Source organism: Trichoderma ghanense, assembly GCF_004382785.1.
Source record: "Trichoderma ghanense strain CCMA-1212 chromosome Unknown scaffold_7, whole genome shotgun sequence".
NCBI classification, from domain to species: domain Eukaryota; kingdom Fungi; phylum Ascomycota; class Sordariomycetes; order Hypocreales; family Hypocreaceae; genus Trichoderma; species Trichoderma ghanense.
This window is the reverse complement of record NW_027395670.1, coordinates 707,895-730,029: the sequence shown is the minus strand read 5'-3', so window position 1 is coordinate 730,029 and position 22,135 is coordinate 707,895. Positions and strand designations below refer to the sequence as shown.

Genomic DNA, 22,135 nt, shown 5'->3' with positions numbered 1-22,135 from the left:
TATACATTGCCCGTATCCCATGCTCGCAGCATCCCTTGCGCAACCCAACGCCCCCCCTTTATACCACATGTTTTATACTCCATCTCATCTCACTTATGATGCCCCCCTTTCCGTGACAAAATTCTCCCCCCTTACAACAGCTTCAACCCCCCCGTGACCTTATCCACCAAGCTCTTGGGCCCCGGTCCCACGCCCAGCACCGTCATGCTGCCCGCCTCAATCTGCGTCCGCCCAGCATCCTGAATCACCTCGGCCGTGAGCCCCATGGCGCGCGCCTTGCCCCGCAGCTCGAGCAGCTCGGCCTGGCTCTTGACCTGCACGGCGATCTTGGCCTGGCCGAAGCGCTCCCACCGGGAGAGCACGCGGCGTTCGGGCGACGACGGGTCGGCGCTGGCGAGGGCCTTGTAGCAGGCGAGCGTGGCGTGAGAGCACTGCGCAGCGATTTTGCCTGTTTTCACCCCCCCCTCAAATGTCAGTCTCTTTCTCTTCTGCCAATCCAACATCCGCCATGGGAGAGAGGAAAAAAACACACCTTTTGTCATGCCCAGATCCGTCCGCACAACCAACACCAGCTTGCACTCCTCGCTGCTCTCCCCCATCAGGCTCTTCTTCTCCGCGGCGCCCGACTCCCGGAAGCGCAGGCCCTGCCGGCGGTCCGCGTCCAGCCCGTTGGCCCAGTTGGGCGCGTGATCCAGCGGCGTCCCGTCCACGTCGACGTCGCTCTCGTCGCTCTCGACCGGGTCGTTGTGGTACCGCCGGCGCTCCTCGGCCAGGGCGGGCGAGATGAGGTAGCCGCGCGTGGTGAAGATGCCAAACATGTAGCCCGTGACGAAGCTGGCGAGGGCTGTGGTCAGGATCATGCCTGTTTGGTAGGCCTGTTCGTCGGAGGACATGCTGGGCGGGTTGAGGCGAGGTCGGAACTGAGTTGTCGTTTCAATGATGTTCAGTATGACATGGGACAAGTTGAGTGTCGGAGAGCAGGTTGAGCCGTTGAATTGAGGCGGTGGTGCTGACGGTGATGCTGGGAATTATATGTTGTGGAAAGAAAAAAGAAGATGCAATGCGCCAGTCATCATGAAAAAAAAAAAGCACAATCGTCACCAAGCTCAACGCCCTGCAACTCCCTGGAATCAAACGCCGTCACGCCCTGAATTTCTCCCTCTAACCCCCACCTCCAGCCGCTAAAACCCGGGCCCGTATCAACGGGGCACCTAAACCCGGAATCCCCGCCATCCATCCGTTCATGTCAACATGAATATAACCTCAAGTCTCAACTCAAGTCAACTCACCTCGTACTCATCTCACCAACAACACCACAAACGCCCCCCTCCAACACACCAAGAATGCCCCCTAAAAAAGCCCTCGTCGTCGCCCTCTCCGGCTGCTCCTCCAGCGGAAAAACCACCCTCGCCCGCCTCCTCCGCGACATCTTTCCAAGCACCTTTATCCTGCACGAAGATGACTTTTACCGCCCCGAAGCCGAGTGAGTTCAACCCTCCATCTCTCTTTACTCTCCACCCTTCAACTGTTCTTGTACTCTCTTCTAACGGGTCACATTCCATGTGAATGATGTTAGGCTTCCTATAAAGCACGGCCTTGTGGACTGGGACTGTCCCGAATCCATCGACATCCCAGCAATGGCAGACGCCCTCTCCTACATCCGCGAAAACGCCTCTTTTCCCGTCCGTAACACTCTTCAAACCCCCAACTTTCATCTCCTTCAAAACACACACACAAACTAACATATCCCAAAGCCAACCCTCGACTCAAAAGAAGACCAAAACTCAGTCGGCCCCTCCCCCATCCCCCCCTCCCTCACATCCACCCTCCGCCAAAAAGTCCTTTCCTCCCTCCCCCCCTCTCACCCCCTCCTCCTCTCTACCTCCACCAGCGACAACAAAGAACCAGCGACAACACTCAAAATCTGCATCCTCGACGGCTTCCTCCTCTACACCCCCGCCATGTCCTCCATCCAACCCCACCTCGACCTCAAAATCTTCCTCCGCGCGTCCTACGCAAAAGCAAAAGCCCGCCGCGAGGCACGCGACGGATATGTCACCCTCGAGGGCTTCTGGGCTGACCCCCCCGGATACGTGGATAAGATTGTCTGGCCGAATTATGTAGAGTCGCATGCCTGGTTGTTTGAGGACGGGGATGTGGAGGGCAAGTTTAAGAAGGATGTGCTCGAGAGGGAAGGGATTCGGGTGCCGGAGGGGGAGCCCCTGGATGGGGATATGGAGGCTACTTTGACGTGGATAGTGGACTTGTTGCTGGAGGAGCTGAAAAAGTATGCCTAGTTGTAAAGAGGAAAACAACTCGCCGTTAGATATTCATATTAAGAGGATACGGAGCTCTATATGTGTCAATATAGTCTATTCATCAAGATTCATATATCATCATGAAACACACAAAAATGTCCAATATCAGCTGCAGACAGTCTAGCCCGTCCCTCAATCGCTCATTATCTTTCTCAAGTCCCAAGTACAAGATATTCAACCAACATCACTCACTCAAAGCCGCATCATCATCTCCAGTCTCAACTCACAATCGCATCCCCATCTTCATCCAACCATCACCACATCCGCAGCACTCAGCCTCCTCTCCTCCCTCAAAATCCGCAACGCCTCCGTCGCACCCTTGGTCTTCACCTCCTCCTTATTAACCCCCCCACGCACAATCACAACCTCCCTCTTTCCGATAAGTACCTTGCAAAAGTACTCCCTCTCCCCCGCCCTCTCCTCGCTCTCCTTCACCTCGAGCTCGTACGTCACAGTCTCCGTGTTCGCCCACATGCCCAGCTCCTCCTTAGGATGCTGCACGTAAACTTTGTCACGCAGCAACCGATCCATGTACTTCAATATTCCAAACTGCGCAACCATCGCCTCGCACGCCGCCATCGACCCGGAGTCGATCCACACAGCGCCCAGCACCGCCTCGAAGAGGTCCGAGTAAAACTTCTTCGGGCTCAGCGCGGCCAGAAGCGCCCAGGGGTAATGGTCATCCTTCTCCATTGCGTCGAGAATCTGCTCTCTCAGGGCCGCGTGCCGCTTGATCGTCTCCTTTTGCTCGATGCCAATTGGAAACGAGGCGTGCCTCATAAACGACCACAGGTAGGAAACGTCTTCCGGGGTTTCCACGGTACCATCTTCCATCAGCACAGGGTCCGCCGCCAGTTGCACTCCGTGCTCCATCGTCATAAAAGCAAGAAACTCGCCGTTCACCAAGCCCGTTTTTAGCGTGTGCATCCTGAAATGGGGCAGCTCCGGCTTCAGTCTGAACAGCTTCGTGACGATAATGTTGTCCAGGACAGCGTCTCCTAAGAATTCGAGCCTCTCGAGAGATCGTTTGCCCGAGTCCGCCGCATAGGAGGCATGCGTCAGGGCCTCCATCAAGAGAGCCTTCTTCTGAAACTTGTATCCGATCAAGCTCTCCAACGGCTCCAATGGCGGCGGAAGAGGTTCGCCCTCCGGCATTCTTGCGTAAAGAGCCTCTCTGTCTGCCTCCACACTTGTCCATAGGCCTTCGGGGATGAACGTGGAGATGCATGTCACCGCCTTGGCAAGGCCTCCGTCTACGTATGAGGCTCCAATCAGTGCCTCGACCACGTCCGCGAGCGTCTTGGTCGACAGTTTTCTCTTCTCCGGCGTAGCGCCGTCCCCTTCCTGGAGAACATCGTCCAAGTAAAGCGGGCGCCACTTTTGGCCGGTAAAAGGTTTCGTCACGATGAACCTCGGCAGCCCAAACTCGAGAGCGGCTTTGTACAGTCTGGAGTTGGAGACGAGTCGGTCCCGCCATAACGAAAGATAGCCCTCGGGGTAGTCGGGTTCTAAGCAGCACCAACGTGGTCAGCAGAAGCGCCCAGGCAGAAGACGATGGATCCGCAACGATAAAGGAATGACCAACTTACTCTCAGCAGCGGCGCGCATACAGGCACAAAACTTGAGGATCGAATCGCCCAGAAACTCGAGCCTTTCGTAATTCACCGGCTCCGAGGCACTCCGCGCGCTAATGGCCTCCTTGACCAGATGCAGATCCGAAATACCAATCACCGGGAGAACAGAGTTGGCCAGCTCCTTGGCCATGAGCATGACGCCGAGCTCGTGTATCACCGTCGGGATCAGCATGCCAAACTGGGCATACCTGGCCGGAATGGTATCGACTGTCGCCCACGGCAGCGGATACACGCGCGCGTACGGCTTGCTGCTGGGCTCATTCTTGGCGGGATCCCCTTGAAGGCGATGCAGAAAGTCCGTCCGCCGCGTCCACTTGGTGAGCACGAGATACGGCACGTCTTCGGGCGCCTTTTCGTACTCGTAAAAGGTATTCTGGACTTGGCTCGCTTCGGGCTTGAACGCAATGGTGTCCTTGTAGAGGTAGGGGGATTTGCCGCTGTCACGGATGAGAAAGTCTCCCTGGCTGACGCTCTTGTTCTGGGGATCGTATGCCAGCTCGCCAATCTGGTTCATCGACAAAGATTGATCCTTTGCCCAAACCCGAATGACGTGCTCTTTTTGTTCGACGGGCCATCGATGACCGAAATGCAGCGCCAGCAGGGTCGACGTATGGTCTGGCAAGGACGCAACTTGGTCATGCGGCACGGGTATCCCAGCCTTCAGCTGCAACTCCACCTGGTGATTGCGGTCGAGGAACATTCGCAGAGGCTGAGGCTGGTTCAGCCAGACGGGCAGAAGAATCTCGTACTCGGCACTCACTCGGCCGTCCTCCTCAACGCAGCTCAACGAGTAAAGCCACTTGTCGCCAGCTTCCCGCCATGCGGGAGCAACATGATGCCATGGCTTCATCAACGGCTCGACCGGCACCTCGGATGCTCGCTTATCGACTCCGAGCATGTCGCTGGACTTGAAGGGCAGCAAGTTGTCGTTAACGAGCTTCGCGTCGTACAAGGCGACGTATGCCTGATACGCAGCATCTTTGGTGGCGTTCTTCTCGGAGAGCCAAGGAGAGGCACTGGTGTGCTGCCTCAGGTTCGCCGCCAGAAACGGAGGGAGCAGCACCGTGGCAGTCAACAGAGAGTCCGGCTCCTTGTGGATGATGTAGTCCGGTCGGCTGTCCACATAATCCGACGGGCACAAGACTCTACAAAAGTGCTCGAGGTGCTGCTTAGCATTGTCAAACTCTAGCCTTGCGCCGGTGGAGGGGACGATGAAGGAGATGCTGCTGGGGCTCTCTGAATCTTCCAGTTTGCTGAGCTCCCGGGCCGCCCTCTCTTCGTCTTCAAAGATGCTGTTCATTTCCTCCTCTTTCGCGTGCCATATCTGGATAGCAGGGTTTGAATGGTCAAAGAACAGAACGAGTCTCGAGTCCTTGGAGCGAGCTCGTCCGCGCCGCTGAATAAACGACTTTGGGGTCCTGGGAGTATCGAAGCATATGACGAGGTTGCAGGCAGGAACGTCGATGCCCTCCTCCAACACTGACGTCGCAATCAGCAGGTTGATCTTGCCGGAGCGGAAACTCTGCAGGTCCTTGTAATCCGTCTTCTGGTCGAATTCATGAACGGTCTTTCGCCGCGCAGCATAATTCGAGGTTCCAACCATGGTCCCGATTCGATACCGGGACGTGATGGCCTGATTGATGGAGAGAACCTCGGCCAGCATGGCCACCATGACTCGCTCCTCGACGAAGATGATGCCCACCGTGGGCTCTTCCATCGACAGAAGCTCGGTTAGTAGGAGGCCGACTTTGTCGGAAATGTCGTCAAATGTCTGTGGCACATCGGGAGGACGCTGGACCTTGACTCGACGATAGATGTCGGCCAGGTGCTTCTTTTCCAGGTAGCTCGTCGAGCCCGATGACCACTTGTTACCATACTCGTCAACTCCATCCGTCTTCTTGTCCATTTTGTCCAAATGAGCTGAGATGGCCTTCCAGATGTACAGGTCAGCAACCCAGGGGCCGAGCTGCCTGCAAATCTCCCTCGACCGGGCGCAGAACGACTTCATCTGATTCTGCGTGTAGGTGTCGTACTTTTCAAACGCCGTGGCCAGCTTGCGGTTGTTCCGGTCCGTGGGGTTGTTGCGCAGCATGAGTATGTACGGATCTTCTGTGATGTCAAGTTCTCGATAGACCCGGTCCAAGTCGCGCATGGTGGGCGTCATGAAGTCTTCTCTGCCGGGGACGTAGATGACGTGCCTGATCTTGGGCCTTTTGACGCATTTGAGAAGCTCGTCGCGATGGAGGGTGGGCGAGACGCATCTTGCGTCCATCAGCCGTTCCAAGGCATCGAGATCGTGGAGCTCAGACCGGATGCTTGGAGTGGCTGTCAGGCCCAGAACAGCAGGCACGCTTTCACCAGCCTGCTTGCGTGGATGGTAATGGTTTTGCATGATTTTGCCGCCTGGGTTTCTGCCGATGCAGTTGTGGACTTGGAAATCGAGTCACGTCAGCAGTTGGCAAGTATTGACCCCTTTCCCTATGCAAAGTGATGGCAGGTCATCCATACCTTCATCAAACACAAGCAGCGCCAGAAGCCCCATGTTGAGGTAGGCGTGATCAAGAGCATCGAGCAGAACCTGGGGAGTAGAAATGACAACGCGAACCTTCTCGAGAAGGGTGGCCCAGATATCCGGCCCCCAAGCATCGATATTGGAATTACCAGCCAGGATCATCATGGGCACGGCGGGTATCTGCAACTTGAGCACGTCGTGTTGCTGAGTACACAGCGAAACCGTTGGCGCGATGAACCATATGATCTGATGCGTGCTGCATTAGTGCAGCTGTTCATGCCGTGTGCATACGTATACAGGCGGCAGCTCACCTTGTTCGCATCGCAGATTTCCAGCTCTTTCTTGACACGAAGCACAGCTCTGATACAAGCCCTGAGTCAGCCCTTTGTGAAGAAACATGCCAAAGACTGGGCTCGGCTTTACGTGGGACGATGATAGGTATGCGACTTACACTTGAGTTTTGCCACTTCCCGTGTCCATCTAGTTGACGACACGCCCCTAATCAATGGACATGTCTCTCAAGTCGAAACAACGACAGCAAGGGGAAGAAGGGGGATGGACAGAAATTTCAACATACGGCAACAATGACATTGTGCTTGAGGCTCTTGTCGAGCATCTCGATCTGATAGGCCCTCATGACTTTGATTTGCTCTCCCTCCTCGCCCGGCGGTGCTGCCTGGGAGCCTGAGGACGTCGGGACGGTTCCATCTTGACCGGGCGTCGGCTCCTTGATATCGGCCTCAGCCCTAGCAGCCTCGTCGGCCGCAACGCCATCGGCAGCACCATCCGTCCCCGTGGCCGTGCCCGCCCATCTCTCGACGGTGTGGCCAGTCTCGTAGTTCAGGGATGTGGCCACGTCCCCAGACGAGCAGGACGACCACGAGCCCGCGTCTGACGACGAGCGTGGGCGCACCCTCGGCACGTCATCACCATCACTCGCCAGGCCCGGAGCAGCAGCCGAAGCAAGGGCGGAAGTACTAGACTCAGGCCCGGGTTCCAGCGCAGCTTGCACGACAGCCGCCGCTAGCTGCAACATGGAAAGGCGACGGCGGCAGTTTGGCGCTCCCGCGGCGGCGGATCCCGATGTGTGACTCAGGCAGCGGTCCCTGCGAAGCACCCGCAGCCTGACGGAGCGTGTCCTGACGTGTCGGGCAGACGCAATGAGTGCGTATCGAGCGATTAGCTGCGCATGGATCCCGGCTCGCGATGCCTCACGACGACGGCGGAGTTGGTTGCGGGGTTGGCGACTCGACGCTGACGGGCCGGGACGCGGGTTTGCAGCTGGATCTGCTGCTGGATTCATGCCCCTGCTCGGCAAGAGGCCGGTGATTTGCGTGGACTGCGACTGCGAGCTAACAAGAGCAAGTCGTAGCCGTAGTCGTGCGTAGGGCCTGGTTAGCGAAGCTTGAGGGTTTTCGATCCGCGGCGAGCTTGGCCAGCAGCAGAGGAGAGGAGGAGGCAGAGCGGCGTCAACAGCTGAGGTGTCACGGCTCGTGTGACACAGACATTGTTTCCCCGCAAGTGGGACAAGGCGTGTCTTCGTCTGTTGGGCCGCTGCGATGTCGATTGTTCGCTGGGACGGAGGGCAGAGAGGTGTAGGAGGAGGAGACGCAATTGGGTGACGTGGGGGAGAGGAGCTGGTCGAGTGAATACAACGTCAAATCAGGCCGGCGGATGCAATTTGAGGGCAAACAAGTTACATGCAGTGCATGAGAAATACATACAGGCAGCAAGCAGGGATTCACTTTTTCTGTTGGTTCATGCAGCCACTCAATTCACTTGGTTCGGGCTGTTGATGCTTGTTTGCTGCTGACGGCGACCAGCTACGTTAACATCTTAACCGTCACCGTTAGCGTCGGCAGCTCAATTCACGGCCTGACCTTATCTGATGCTCTCCCAGTATTTGTAATCCAAGCAATTTCGTACCTTGGCGAATCACTTATTCTCACCGAGAGCAGATTCAGTCTTGTTGCTTCATACGAATCTTCCACCCTTTCAACCCATCAGTGATTGCCTTTTTTGACCCGGCGACCCATCAGGACATTCAAGGCAAGGGTCTATCTCGGCCTCATAAACGCTTTACCCGGTAGCCAAATCCTACCTTTACAATGACAGCTCTTTAGCTCCTGGAAAGCCAGAAATCGAAAGCTACGGAAAGGTCGGGATGGAAGGATTCGGTTAGTATGTCCGTCCCGTGTCTTTGTTCATGCTGTTTCCAGAGCAAATCTCACGGCCGTTGGCACAAGTCGCTGAATGGTGCGAGGACCTCCGGAGCTTATTGTGATTGGTGACCATCTTCACGCAAAGCCTACCCAGAATACGTCAGGGTAGCAGTGTCTGACGCAGCGCCATAATGCATGACTGACAATTTCCAAGTCTCTACTTGTTGCATCGAACTACATGTAAATACTATATCATACAGAATCGTGTCCCTCCGCAGGCCGTAATCATCACCTTCAAATCCCCCGATATGACAAGCCACAATTCCCGGCACTCCTCCATCCCCGGGACTTGTCGACCCACCGTCACGGATCCCGCCTGAATGCCAAAAGGAACTTTTGTCTTGCTAGTACTGTGTCCTAGTATCTGCATTACCAAGCGAGCTTGAAGAGTCATAAGAGTCATACATCAGAAGGACCATGTGGCTTTACATTGTCCAGGAATACTGTCCATGCCACGGATCGTGCATCTTGTATTTGCCAATCCCAGGCTTCGAGGAAAACTACAAGTAATGCTGGGCGATTTAGACTTACACGTAGCCTCTTTAAGAACCTGTGAACTCCCAAGAGCCTCATGATCAAGGGCATTGCGTAGTAGGGCCGACACCACTGAGAATAGGAAATAAGAAAATTTGATATCTATCTATGCAGCAAGTCACAATCGGAACCTTGTTCTGTTCAATTGCAGTCCAACTGTCACTCTGTAGATGCGTCACAGAAGGCGCAGGTGACTGCTCAGCCATGCACTTCTGGTGATGGCATCAGTTCTGGCTGAAACTACCTAACCTATGTAGTTTGAAGGTTTTTTTTTTCTTCGAAGGATNATTAGAAAAAAAAAAAAAAAAAAAAAAAAAAAAAAGAATCCTAGAATCAGAATCTAACCCTTTGGAAAAAGCAAGAAGATGGACGAAGAAAGAAGAAAAGGTGAAAAAGAGGAAATGCGCGGCCATAGATATTATTCGTAGACAGTTGTAGCAGCTAGCGCCCCAGGCAACCTCTGATGTCGTGTGTCAATTTCGATCAATCTCAATTAACCTTCAAACACTCAACGACAATGTAATCGACGTATCACAGCCCACCCACCATGGAACTTTTCGCAACAGGCTTCAACGCCTGGAACCAGCTCTCCTTCGCCCAAGGCAACCTCCCAGAGGAACCGGATGACCTCTACGGCTTTACAAAAGTTCTCTCCGCCGCAACCATTGAACGGCCGGTATCGCGCCTCACTTACACCATCGGTATACCAAACCACAACCTCTACCCCATCACATCTCCCTTTACGCCCTTCAGAAGAATCAGAAGAAGACGAGACAGCCCGATCTGCAACAGAACAATCCCAAGCTGACAAAAGATCCCCATACAGTCCGAAAAGACGGCCACCTCATCCTCGCCGGCCACGGCCCCTCGCAGCACAACCTCGAAAACCTCTACGCGTCAGCCGAAACCGCAACCGGCGAACTCCTAACCATCGTCCAAGATTCCCAGCACGAAGGACATCATGACAGCAACAAGCTAGTCAAGCACGCCTCCCTCTCCTCCTGGTCCTCCAGCACCACCCCCGACTCAACCTTCACCTGCACACCCCCAGCAACCCAAATCGCCGCCTTCAACACCGGCTTCGTAATCCTCCACTCCGACGGCACCGTCTCGACCTTTGGCGATCCTCGCTTCGAAGCCTGTCTCGGAAGAGACACCGATCCGCCAAACCCGTGAGTCTCACCCACCCCTTTCATTCATCCATTGATCAAACACGTCTCCCCCCCCGAAATCGTAAAGCCGGACCATCACCTCAGACCAAAGGAACTGACCCGGACCACCGGAGTTAAAAAAGCCCACCCAACCTCCCGGGCCCGGTACCCGATCTCCACGAAATCGCATCCGCGGAAGACCCCATCAAACACGTCACGGCAGGCGGATCCGCCGTCGCGGCGCTGACGACCAGCGGCAGCGTCTACGTCTGGGGCTCGCGGACGCTCTCGTCATCATCATCATCCTCAAAGGCAGCAGAAACATCTCATCACCATCGCCCTGGACATGGCTTCATGGAACTCTCTAGTATTCCAAACTACACGGAGATTGATGGCGGAAAGGACGTCGTGGATGTTGCTCTGGGCGAGGCCCATGGTATTGCGCTGACAGCAGATGGACTTGTGTATGTCATCGGCGAGAATGCTAATGGTCAGCTGGGATTGGGTGAGCTTGGTAGGGGAGTCTGCAATTCAAACGCATGGCTCCAGCTGCAATTCGAGGCCCCCGAGGGTTTCAAGATTGTTGGAGTCGGGGCCGGTCCACGGTCGTCCTTTATCCTGACAGCCAGAATATAGACAGTACTTTATTCTAGCGGCCAGGGTGAAAGAAGAGAGAGAGCCACATAAAACGACGCTGCATGCTAAAGTCTTTTGTTTATCAAGCTTTATGCCTCATTAATGTACATCAAAGCCTGCTCATCATCATTCCGCGTACGGCGATGTCTATTATAGACTTGACAGGTAATCCTCAATCTCCTGAGGAGTCAACTTTCTAAACCGGGGGCCCGTGGCGCCCTCGACGCCCTCGACGCCCAGCAAGTGGTCAGCTGGAGGACCAACAATGCCTAAAAGAAGATCAGTACAAGCACTAGCCGCGAGAGAAATCCTAGTCAAGGGCATAACCTACCAATCTCGATCGAGTCACCATTCATCTCGCCCTCAATGTTGTCCTTGAGCGTCAGCAGGGCAATGTGGATGGCGTCTTCCAGCTCGAGCTCCTCCGAGTATCTCTTCTCCAAAAAGGTCTTTGCCTTGGTTGCGCTCTTGCCAATGGCCGTGGCCTTCCACGGGAAATAGCTGCCTGTCGGGTCGACCTGGTACAGCATGGGTCCTCCCTTGTGGATGCCGCCCGTCTTTCTTGTCTTCTTGACCTCCTCGCCCTCCTTGACCTCGGTCTCGTCCTCCTCAGGGTCGATGCCCTCGTCCCAGCCGGCAATCAGCATGCTGACGCCGTACGGCCGGACACCAGCCGACTGGGTGGCCTCCTGCATGACTCTGGCCACGTCCTGGACGAGTATTCTGGTGGGAGGGTATTCGTTGTAGATGCGCTTGTAGCCTGTGTGGGAGACCTTGCGCGCTCTGTCGACAAGCACTCTGTAGTCGGGGCCCATGCCGGAGTAGACGGTGCCGATGTTGGGCGTGATGTGGCTGATCTTGGACAGGCTGCTCTGGTCGGCGAGGGGAGACGAGGACTTCTTTTCGGTGGCGAGGACGATGCCATTCGTAGCTGTGTGATTGCCTCATTAGCTAGTCTGTCGTAGCACCTTCGAGGGGTAGCTCAGCCTACCTTTGATACCCAGCGCAGTGATGCCCTGGTTGACGGCGTTCAAAGCATACTCTGTGAGAGGAAGGCTACCTGTTAGTCTTGGCTCATCCAAAGATCCCATTCAGGGCTTCATATAGCCGAGTAGGCCGCCACGGGAAGCGCGTACCGATTTGTACCAGCTTGCCGCTATCAACATCATAACCAGTCAGTAGAGGGGTCTTTGGCAGCTGGAGATGACATCAACGACGTACCTGGGCGAGAAGGTTGTGAGAGAGAAGGAGTATCTGTCCGCCATGGCTGGATGAGTGTCGACTGTTGTGCGGGCTAGTCGGGCGAAGAGATGCGGTGGTGCAATGCGTTTGCTGGAGTTGAAGCTATTCTGCCCTGCTGAGGTATGCCATAATGCAATCCCACCACCTCGAGCATCAGGCACACTGAAGCTGCGCGTCAAGCTCGGGCCAGCCAGCTGGTGGCGGACTTACTGTTCTGCCGGACTCCGGTGGGGAGCTCCCTCTTTTCCCACCCACTGATTTTGGGTGCAGCTTTTTCTGGCTCCAACAATCTCCCCCAGCACAAGCACAAGCACAAGCATCACCTCTCGCGGTTACGCAGTCGAAGGAATCGGCTAGCCGGAATGTGAGGCGGCAAGTGATGAAGTGGCCTCTTCATGTTCCGTCTCTGTGAAGACTTGAGCGTGCCTTTTCCCCGGTTTTTCTTCTGTTTGTCCTCCTCGTGTTGGCGCTGGACCAACAGCTTGCCGAGCACTTCTACCATGTGAAGCACCACTCACCATCTTTGACTTCCAAAGCTGTTTTACTTAAATCAGCGATTCCTGAAGCGATACCCGGCGCTGTCCCTGTTGGCGCGTCAAGAGTCGAATCCTAGACTGGGTATCACTTCTGCCTCTTCTGTTCTGCGCCGCGACATCAGCCGTGATGGAATGGTTTGGCGAGAGGGTGCGAACCCCGTACCAAGCGACAGTTCATGAGAGGACGGCGGCGGCATATCGCGACGAACATTCGACATCTGACAGCACCAGAGAGCATACGCCTGCACAAGCTCAACCGCCCCCAGATGCCAGGCATGGGCACAGACGATACAAACCACGAACATGTCGGATCTGCCTGGATACAGTGGAGCCAAGATATCCTCCCAACTCGTCCCGGTCGGGCAGGCCAACTTACGTGTCCGACGACCCGGAGCTAGGAAAACTGCTTTCCCCGTGCAAGTGCAAGGGATCGCAAAAGTACGTCCACGAGGGGTGCCTCAATGCTTGGCGCCTATCGAACCCAACTGTCAAGAGAAACTACTGGCAATGCCCGACGTGCAAGTTTTCCTACCGGCTGGTTCGCCTCCATTGGGCCTCGATGCTAAGCAGCAAATGGGCCCAAGCCGGCCTGACAGTGTTGATCCTGTTGATGAGCATCTTCTTCCTGGGTTTCATGGCAGATCCCCTCCTCAACCTCTGGTTCGACCCTGTCGGTACCATCACCGATGCCGTTACAAGCGTGGTGACAGATATTGAAGCATTGAGGGAGCCGGACTGGGAACCGCCGACGACGTGGGCCGAGCACTTTGTCAAGGGGTTCTTTTCTCTTGGCCTTGTCGGCATCTTCAAGTCCATGCTTGCCCTCTCGCCCTGGCACTGGTGGAATCTGCGTAGCATGACGGGAACCGGCCGACGCCAGGGCACTGGAAGGGCTAGAGTGGAGAATATCAGTCTCTTCTTTGTACTCATGGGAGCCTTTACCACCCTCGTGGGGATTTGGAAGGCGGTCGGGAAGTTGAGTGAGCGCCTGCTGAAGAATGTGAGTGAGAGAGTCCTGGACGTGGATGGCGACGACGGTGATGCCGATGAGGACGGCGACGACGGAATCCCCGAAGCGAAGAAGGATGAATGATGAATCCCATCTTGCTCTTTTGTCGTTGGGAAGTGTTTTCACCCCCATGTTGATGGGACTACGCGGTCTCCTTTTGACCTGCTCCCTTGCACACTCTTAAGTTGCCTCGAACTCGCTCTTCCGTGTCAAGTCAACTAGTCTGCGTGCAGATAGCGACGCTCCGCCAGCGCCTTGAGCAGAGGCCGTCTTGGTTCTCTGCTCGCTGGCCTGGTGTGAGATGCCGGTGCGTCTGCGTTTGTCGAGGATGCCCTCGGGTGTCCAAGACGTTCGCCCTCCTGAAGCATCTGCTCCGTACGCCTCAAGTACACTTGTCCTGAGCAGCATCATTGGGACAGCCCGGCACATTCTGCGAATGAACATGACTGTTTTATTTTCAAATCAAGACGATTGCAGCATTTCATCCAGCCCATGTCTCATGATCATTAAGACGTGAATGATATAATTCGAGTAATATCTGCATGTCGAGCTCCAAGTGTCAGACTGGCTTGACCACCAACCACCTCGCCTCGTCACGACCTCTGATCCACCAGCTCATCCACCCTCAACGGCACCCGAATCACATCTCCAGCTTGGTACTAGCCGCAATCTCAGCTCCGTAGGTATGCAGCATGTAAGCAGCAGCAATACGAGAAAGGCGAACAAGCTCGTTTGCAATCAAACCAACTCCCAGACCAGTGCTAAGTCTTGATCGCATCAATTGGCTGGGCCGGCGATTCGTACCTCCGGCGCCGAGTCCAGCCCAGCGCCTCGTGTTCCCAGGTGAAGGTACCCCCCCAAAAAAGCACCCCTAGCAACATGGCCACAAATGTCATAAGCATAAGGGATCGCCATCGCCTCACCGCGCGCGAACGCCTTTCGCAGCGGCCCGTCAGATTTATTTTCCCTTGCTTTTCGTCGCCTCTGCCACTCGTTTGATGAACTGGGAGGACCGCCGGCTGTTTGAATTAGGACCCTCGAATCCCCGCCCTGCTTATCGCGGTTGTCGCACAGCTGGCCTCAGCCGCACGATCGAGAGCGGCTCAGGAGAACGACAGACTTGTTCCAAGCCGCCTGCCATCCCGCAATATCCGTCTCTGATATAATCACAGCGCAATTCGCTCTTGCACGACCGCGAGAATTCGAAGAGGACGACGACACGGAATTGACCAGGGTCGATATACTCGGCAGCCACGGAGCCGAGCCGTTCACGATCTTGCCGCTTCATCTCGTCTGACCTCGCCTCGACCGACAAGATGCATTTCGCATATCCCTCCCGCAAGAGCTCTAACCCGCCGCCCTTCCGCCCTCGATCCACACGGCTGCCCGGCCTGCGGAGGAGCCGCATCAAGACGATTGGCATTGTCCTGTTCCTGGTGCTCGCGACGCTCTGGTTCTTCTCAAATCCACGGGTCCCGCGCCCCGACCCTGAGCGCGTGCCTTCGGGCCGGCCGCCAGTTGTGCTGGTGACCGTCATCGACCCGACGCAATATCCAAATGCCTATTTGAAGACGATCAAGGAGAACCGCGAGCAGTATGCCGCAAAGCATGGTGCGTAGCCTTAGTCTCCTCCAACTGGGCATCTAACCTGTCTACCGCTGCGCTCAGTCGCTGACATGCACAATCATAGGATACGAGGCTTTCATCGTCAAGGCCTACGACTACGACACCCAGGGAGCGCCGCAGTCTTGGTCGAAACTCATGGCTATGCGACATGCGCTGACCAAGTTCCCCGAGTGCCGCTTCGTCTGGTACCTCGACCAGGACGCCTACATCATGGACATGAACAAGTCGCTGGAGGACCAGCTGCTGAATCGGCAGAGACTCGAGAGCCTGATGATCAAGAACTACCCTGTTGTGCCGCCGGATAGCATTATCAAGACGTTTTCGCACTTGAGGCCAGATGAGGTCGATCTCATTGTCAGCCAGGACAGCTCGGGTTTGGTCGCCGGCAGCGTGGTGGTTAGGAACAGCCAGTGGAGCAAGTTCCTGCTTGAGACGTGGATGGATCCTCTGTACCGAAGCTACAATTTCCAAAAGGCCGAGAGACATGCTCTGGTGAGTTTTGCAGATCAAAGGGACGCAGGACGGGAAAGACGGGAAACTAATTCAAAAGCAGGAGCACATTGTGCAATGGCATCCCACCATCCTCTCGAAGCTGGCACTCGTGCCGCAACGCACGCTCGGCCCCTACACGCGCACCGACCAGGGCGACGCCTACCAAGACGGCGACTTTGTCGTCATGTTCACCGGCTGCGCGAAATCAGGCGACCAGAGCTGCGAGACCGTGTCAGCAAGCTACTACCAGAAATGGAGCTCATCAGTGTAAACCAAACCAAAAGAGAAGGGGACTCAAATTCATGAAGGATCGGGAGGCAAATTATGGGTTAAGATTTTATTACAAAACAGAAACAAGGGAAATCAAACAAGACATCAAGGAGACTTGGAAACTTATGGAGGGGCAGGCGGTCGGAAAGGGCGGCGGCGGAGGCAAGGGAATCAGAAACAACTTGCGTAATACCGGCGTTCGTTCGGAGCATATATCCTCTGGAGTCTATATCCACGGCGTTATCTGGGTTGAACAAACGTGTTGCTGTGTCGTTGGCGGTTGCTTGGAGGATGAAATGGTAAAACAAGTAAAATAAAACAGATATCGGCACGACTGATAGATCGAAGCGGGGGAAACGGAGCGAGAGAGACACACACCGGCGAGGTGGAGAGTCTAGGTTTCTACAAGAGTTGAGATTGGAGGTTTATATTGCAAAGCGCTAGGTATGTTCTAGCGAAAGGGTGGAGGGTGGTAGTGGGTTAAAAGCGAATTGGTGCGCTTCTCTCTTTTGCATTATGTTGATGAATTACGTCTTTCTGTATTGTTCTTGTGTCGAGCACTTGGCGTGACGGTCGAGTTCTGGATGTTTTATATTCTTGTGCTTGAATTTCTTTCTGCCCTATCGGGCTACGTCTGGTATGAGGGTTAGTGTTGATGCTTGATGATGAATTAAACGTAAGAGGTTGCTCATGGAATAAGAGACGAATACTGATGTCAATGATAAGAGAGTTGCCATAACATTGACGCTATCTGACGAGGTAGAGCCAACTGGTAGATTTCGTGTACCTCTCCATCTGCGTTACAGTAAGCATTTCCGTGATGTAAGAGGGGCCAAGCGATTACCTGGGGCACATATTGCAGTTCTTTGAAGAACGTTTTCAAACTACTGTAGTAGGTATACTCAACGATCAGGCGCAACTCTGCTTTTGATCACCCCATACACTGATTAGAGAAGGTTCTCCGAGTGTGTAATACAGAGCAGAAGTTGACCTGATATATACTCGGCGAGTCTTGCTCTCAGCATTGACGAATGTCCGTCCGATCACGTCCTACACATCAACTTTGACACTGCGGTATGTCCACGAACGATAATATCCCTCATGCCACTCGTATTCACCAGCAAGACAGTCAATCTCATGTCGTCAGCATCAAACTCGGTTCGTCTCCCGGTTCTTCCATGTCCGGCACGGCGTCCGCGGGTTTTCCTCTGCCCTCCACCGTCAGCCCATCTAAGCTTAGCGTCATTCCCTCCACAACACGTGAAAACGCCCGGAAATATGACGCTAGCCCTCATCGGGAGGCCATTGGACACCTTTCAGCAGCTCTGGCGCTTCTCATTGGCTCCGGCCATCAGCTGGGCGTGGCATATACTGACATTTTAGTTTGTCTCAGCCGAGGTGGCAGGTTGCTCTTTCCCGAGCACGCATCATGTGCGGCATAGGCATAGCTCGACGGCCTGTGGCTCTACAAAGTACATACGCGCACTATCAGCTGCAGCGGGAACAATGTACTCTGCAGCAGCAGTGTGGCGGCAGCGGTACTTGCGGCTGACGTAGCTCGTGTTAGTGGCAAGGTGCATCACCTCTTGCTGTTCGCAGAACAAGATAAACTTCCCTCTTCCATTCCTCAGACCATTCGACACTCTCCTCAGACAGGGAAGCTTTGGGCCTCTCTTGTGCAATGCTGGCTGCGAGCAATTGACCTGCTGCTCCAGCGTCTTCTTCACTATCCGAGTACGTGATTCTGTGACTGTGACGGCTGTATCCGAGGACACGACAAACGGCCGCCACGATGCCCGGGAGCTCGCGCATTCCCCAGAGCCTCCGCGGCAGTCTGGAGAGCGTCAAGCGCCGGCGACAGGCGCTGTCGCTCAGCCTCATCAACCTCGACCTGTGAGTTGTGAGCCTCTGTAATGATGGCCTCTGCGGCTGTCAGTGGTCCGATTGCTCGAGATGCCTCTGCTGACGCCGGTATCGCAAACAGCATCAAAAACATCATCTTCTTCTACTTCGTCCTCCGGTGGACCCGGCGCCTCTGGTGGAAGCTCAAGGGCCGCGGCATCATCGGCGCCATCCTCGAGCTGTACCGCGACATTGAACGAACGCTCTATGGCTACTTCCTGCGAGCGCCGGGCGTGCGCGGCCAGGTGCAGAAGAAGGTCCAGGAATCGCTCGACAAAATGGCCAACAAGCTGGTGCCCCCCGGCCAGACAAAGTATCTGGCGCTGCCCAAGGAGGGCTTGACGGACGAGGCGGTGCGCGCGGAGCTCGACGCCTTGGCTAATATGGATCACACTCGTTGGGAGGACGGCTACGTCTCCGGCGCGGTGTATCACGGCGAGGACTACCTGCTCAAGCTGCAGACGGAGGCGTTTGGCAAGTTTACCGTGGCGAACCCGATCCACCCGGACGTCTTCCCGGGCGTGCGCAAGATGGAGGCTGAGATTGTCAGCATGGTGCTTAACCTGTTCCATGCACCTGTTGGTGCTGCCGGCGTGACGACCTCGGGCGGTACCGAGAGCATCCTGATGGCGGTGCTATCTGCGCGCCAAAAGGCCTATCACGAGCGTGGGATTACGGAGCCTGAGATGTAAGTTGCGTGTGCCTCTGCCGAGCTAATCTACAGATACTGATAGCCGCTTTCCTAGGATTCTGCCGTCAACTGCGCACACGGCTTTCCGCAAGGCCGGCGAGTACTTCAAGATCAAGATCCACTACGTAGACTGTCCCGCTCCCACGTACCAAGTAGACGTCCGCAGGGTCGCCCGCCTGGTGAACCGCAACACGGTGCTGCTGGTTGGCTCTGCGCCCAACTTCCCGCACGGCATCATCGACGACATCACGGCCCTGAGCAAGTTGGCGCTGCGCAAGAAGCTGTGCCTACACGTGGACTGCTGCCTCGGCTCGTTTGTCATTGCCTGCCTAGACAAGGCCGGCTTCGAGACGCAGCCGTTCGACTTCCGGCTCAAGGGGGTGACGAGTATCAGCTGCGACACGCACAAGTACGGCTTCGCGCCCAAGGGCAGCTCGACGGTGCTGTACCGCACGGCGGAGCTGCGGTCGTACCAGTACTTTGTCTCGCCCGACTGGGCCGGCGGCGTCTACGCCTCGCCTGGCATGGCGGGATCGCGGCCTGGAGCGCTGATAGCCGGTTGCTGGGCCAGCATGATGCGGCTGGGCGAGACGGGCTACGTGGACGCCTGCGTCAAGATTGTGGGGACGACCAAGAAGATTGCCGAGGCGATCCAGAGCGGCCCCGTGCTCAGCAGCGAGCTGGAGCTGCTCGGCAAGCCGCTCGTCTCGGTGGTGGCCTTCTCGGCCAAGAACCTGGACGTGTACGACATCGCGGACGGCATGTCGGCCAAGGGCTGGCACCTCAACGCGCTGCAGAGCCCGCCGGCCATCCACGTCGCCGTGACGATGCCCATTGTCAAGGTGTGGGAGCGGCTGGTGAGCGACCTGGAGACGGTGGTGGAAGAAGAGCGCGAGAAGGAGAGGGTGCGGCTGGTGGAGGGCAAGGGCGCCAAGGGCAAGGCCATGGGCGACTCGGCTGCGCTGTACGGCGTGGCGGGATCGCTGCCGAACAAGGGGGTCGTTGTTGATCTGGCTACCGGGTTTCTCGATTTGCTGTACAAGGTATGATGTGATTTCGGCGTCGTGTACAGTACGAGGTGCGTCTTGTGTGAGTGCGCTGCGTGTCTGATGGCATGATGGCCGATGGTTGATGGCGTTTTGATGGGCTGGTTTCTGGTTCTCCCTGATTTGAGGTTGCTCGATTGCCCTCTGCCTTCCTTGTTTCCTTTCAGTTTTCACTTCTCTCTGCTGTTGTCTTTCTTTCTTCATTTCCCTCAACGCCTTCGAGTCTGTCCTCATTCACATGTATTTACTTTTTGGATAGCTGGGCCACAACACGACAGCACATGGAGAGAGACAGAGAAACAGGGATCAGGGTGCAAACCTGGCGATGCCGCTGCCGGGTTGCACAGCCCGTGCCTTGTGCTAGACGCAGACACAGACACAGACACAGACACAGACAGACACGAACACGAACACTTACATACATACCGCCACGACACATGCACATGCTTGATGAACAAGTCGATCGATTCCCTCCCCATTCTGCAGCGCCGTCTGCAGGTATCCATGGATCGACCCATTGACGGTCCCGTTGTTGGCATCCATCGCCCTGCCTCACGCTGAGCTGTAACGCGCATGCGTCTTCCAAAACAACAGCACAGAACAATATGTACGAGTATGTATGTACGGCATCGGAGGGGGAGGGGGGGACGGAGGAGGCAAACAAACTGTGTCAGTGGCCAATCAAGGCGGGACAGCTTCATTCTTTCTTCAAAGAAAAGGTCATGCTGCTTGTCGCTTCCAGCTCCGCTCCACATGCTCACCGCCCCTCCCCGTCTTTGCTGTTCTCCGGCTTCGTAGTCTTTAATCGGATGTTTGTCGCCTGTGTAGGATGCATCTTGTCATGGGACCCGGAGGTGTGTCTGTTTGAAGAAGCTGCTGCGTGCCAGACTGACTGAGTTGTTCCGCCTTGTTTGCAGACAAACATACTTACTATCAATCAGGCCTGCCTCGTTTTCTTGCGCACAGCACGCTATTCGAGATTGGTATTCTTGTTGGCTGTCTTTGTAGGGCGACGGCATGCATGAACTGTCGAGATGCGAGAGAGACCACGGAAGTCGTTCTCTGGACCCTCTTCTCCGCTTCCTCTTCACCCCCCCCCCCCCTTTTCCCTAACAGACTGCACTTGAGGCGTCCTGCATGATGCTTTTTTTGTGATTTGCATCTTGTCCTCTCTCTTGCTAAGCCGGGGAACCACATGCTTCACAAAGGCAAAATACCTAGGTAGTCTGATCCATCTACATACGATGGAGAGATGGCTCTCCATCCACAGGCATCGGCAGCAGCCAAAATCGCAGGCATGAAGTACAACACATGCATGAGAAGCACGAGCTACGCTACGATCAAAGCAAATCTGTTTGAAAGAAATCATGTGCATCGGCCCGGGCGAACTGATGGGCTTTGGCTGGGGGGAAGCAGAGAAAGAACAAAGACTGGGGAACAAGGGTCAAGAGTACACGATGCCTAATTCGAGCAAGGACATCGCTACGTGGACGCCTGAGGAGAAGGCGATCGGCGAGGGTGCAGCTGGATGCGGATGGGCTTCAAGGTTGGTGGTTTTTAGTTGTGTACTGTACTGGGTACAGTAGCTTCAAGGTTGGTGGTTTTTAGTTGTGTACTGTACTGGGTACAGTAGTGTCTGGCGATGGCGAACTTTGGGCTTCTCGGAGGAGAGGAGAGGCTTGTACAAGTTGTGTGTGTGTGTGTGTGTGTGTGTGTGAGTATCTTGCCGCAGATGCTGTGTTTTGGAAGAAGAAGTGGCAAAACTGCCTTGATGGACAGAGCAAGATGGAGAGAGAGGGAAAGATGTGCATGAGATGGGGGTGGTGCTGAAGGGGGGACTAAATAATGGTTTCTGATGGCGGATGGGGTGGGAAGTTGGAGTTGTGCTTGCTGGTGGTGGTGGTGGTGATTATCCCGTCGATATGGCTGCACATCACATGCACATCCACTTGCGTGTCGTCTTTGTGCTGAAGGGAAGGATTCCATTGCATGAGAGTGAAGCGAAGCGGACGAATCGAAGCGAGCTGATTCCCACGACGATGCTCGACTGCCATCATCACGGGCAAAACAAGGCAAGGCGGGACAGAACAGCTTTGCTATTGATGACGACATGCGCCTGTGGAAGGGGACGTCTTGGTTGGTTGTTTTTGTACCTTGCTTCACCTGTACCGTACATGTGCAGTAGTTGGTAGCCAGACCAGACCAGACCAGGACAGGACAGTAAGGTATAGAGAGTACTGTAGTCGGAGCGGTACGTAGGCAGGGCAGCTCAAAGGAATGATCCGATGGCATCGCGAGAAGAGGAATCTTCGTA

At 55.3% G+C, this 22,135-nt stretch overlaps 11 protein-coding genes across 11 annotated transcripts; 6 read left to right on the top strand and 5 right to left on the bottom strand.

Moving 5' to 3' along the window:
- Positions 1-131: 131 nt before the first annotated feature.
- On the bottom strand, positions 132-893 carry CCMA1212_006389 (Peptidyl-tRNA hydrolase 2; the record flags this gene model as incomplete). The annotated part of the gene is made up of 2 exons (XM_073703612.1): positions 132-448; positions 533-893. 2 exons carry the CDS (start codon positions 891-893, stop codon positions 132-134), a joined length of 678 nt encoding a protein of 225 aa, XP_073558002.1.
- Positions 894-1,343: 450 nt separating this feature from the next.
- On the top strand, positions 1,344-2,297 carry CCMA1212_006388 (Nicotinamide riboside kinase; the record flags this gene model as incomplete). Its single annotated transcript, XM_073703611.1, has 3 exons — positions 1,344-1,483; positions 1,577-1,682; positions 1,755-2,297. 3 exons carry the CDS (start codon positions 1,344-1,346, stop codon positions 2,295-2,297), a joined length of 789 nt encoding a protein of 262 aa, XP_073558003.1.
- A 264-nt stretch (positions 2,298-2,561) lies between these two features.
- Positions 2,562-7,500, bottom strand: CCMA1212_006387 (uncharacterized protein; the record flags this gene model as incomplete). The annotated part of the gene is made up of 6 exons (XM_073703610.1): positions 2,562-3,826; positions 3,908-6,382; positions 6,461-6,710; positions 6,776-6,824; positions 6,916-6,944; positions 7,042-7,500. 6 exons carry the CDS (start codon positions 7,498-7,500, stop codon positions 2,562-2,564), a joined length of 4,527 nt encoding a protein of 1,508 aa, XP_073558010.1.
- Positions 7,501-9,767: 2,267 nt separating this feature from the next.
- CCMA1212_006386 (uncharacterized protein) lies at positions 9,768-11,007 on the top strand (the record flags this gene model as incomplete). Its single annotated transcript, XM_073703609.1, has 3 exons — positions 9,768-9,896; positions 9,974-10,392; positions 10,515-11,007. The coding sequence occupies 3 exons, from the start codon at positions 9,768-9,770 to the stop codon at positions 11,005-11,007; spliced, it is 1,041 nt and encodes a 346-aa protein (XP_073558011.1).
- Positions 11,008-11,157: 150 nt separating this feature from the next.
- CCMA1212_006385 (uncharacterized protein) lies at positions 11,158-12,272 on the bottom strand (the record flags this gene model as incomplete). Its single annotated transcript, XM_073703608.1, has 5 exons — positions 11,158-11,276; positions 11,339-11,938; positions 11,999-12,067; positions 12,144-12,163; positions 12,229-12,272. The coding sequence occupies 5 exons, from the start codon at positions 12,270-12,272 to the stop codon at positions 11,158-11,160; spliced, it is 852 nt and encodes a 283-aa protein (XP_073558008.1).
- Positions 12,273-12,912: 640 nt separating this feature from the next.
- On the top strand, positions 12,913-13,878 carry CCMA1212_006384 (uncharacterized protein; the record flags this gene model as incomplete). Its single annotated transcript, XM_073703607.1, has 1 exon — positions 12,913-13,878. The coding sequence occupies one exon, from the start codon at positions 12,913-12,915 to the stop codon at positions 13,876-13,878; it is 966 nt and encodes a 321-aa protein (XP_073558009.1).
- CCMA1212_006383 (uncharacterized protein) lies at positions 13,348-13,926 on the bottom strand (the record flags this gene model as incomplete). The annotated part of the gene is made up of 1 exon (XM_073703606.1): positions 13,348-13,926. The coding sequence occupies one exon, from the start codon at positions 13,924-13,926 to the stop codon at positions 13,348-13,350; it is 579 nt and encodes a 192-aa protein (XP_073558006.1).
- Positions 13,927-13,974: 48 nt separating this feature from the next.
- On the bottom strand, positions 13,975-14,238 carry CCMA1212_006382 (uncharacterized protein; the record flags this gene model as incomplete). The annotated part of the gene is made up of 1 exon (XM_073703605.1): positions 13,975-14,238. The coding sequence occupies one exon, from the start codon at positions 14,236-14,238 to the stop codon at positions 13,975-13,977; it is 264 nt and encodes an 87-aa protein (XP_073558007.1).
- A 241-nt stretch (positions 14,239-14,479) lies between these two features.
- On the top strand, positions 14,480-16,183 carry CCMA1212_006381 (putative alpha-1,2-galactosyltransferase; the record flags this gene model as incomplete). Its single annotated transcript, XM_073703604.1, is given in 5 exon segments — positions 14,480-14,488; positions 14,879-15,085; positions 15,138-15,405; positions 15,485-15,912; positions 15,926-16,183. The coding sequence occupies 5 exon segments, from the start codon at positions 14,480-14,482 to the stop codon at positions 16,181-16,183; spliced, it is 1,170 nt and encodes a 389-aa protein (XP_073558004.1).
- Positions 16,184-17,974: 1,791 nt separating this feature from the next.
- Positions 17,975-19,824, top strand: CCMA1212_006380 (Sphingosine-1-phosphate lyase; the record flags this gene model as incomplete). The annotated part of the gene is made up of 3 exons (XM_073703603.1): positions 17,975-18,075; positions 18,167-18,772; positions 18,831-19,824. The coding sequence occupies 3 exons, from the start codon at positions 17,975-17,977 to the stop codon at positions 19,822-19,824; spliced, it is 1,701 nt and encodes a 566-aa protein (XP_073558005.1).
- Positions 19,825-21,188: 1,364 nt separating this feature from the next.
- CCMA1212_006379 (uncharacterized protein) lies at positions 21,189-21,429 on the top strand (the record flags this gene model as incomplete). The annotated part of the gene is made up of 2 exons (XM_073703602.1): positions 21,189-21,367; positions 21,408-21,429. The coding sequence occupies 2 exons, from the start codon at positions 21,189-21,191 to the stop codon at positions 21,427-21,429; spliced, it is 201 nt and encodes a 66-aa protein (XP_073557874.1).
- Positions 21,430-22,135: the final 706 nt, after the last annotated feature.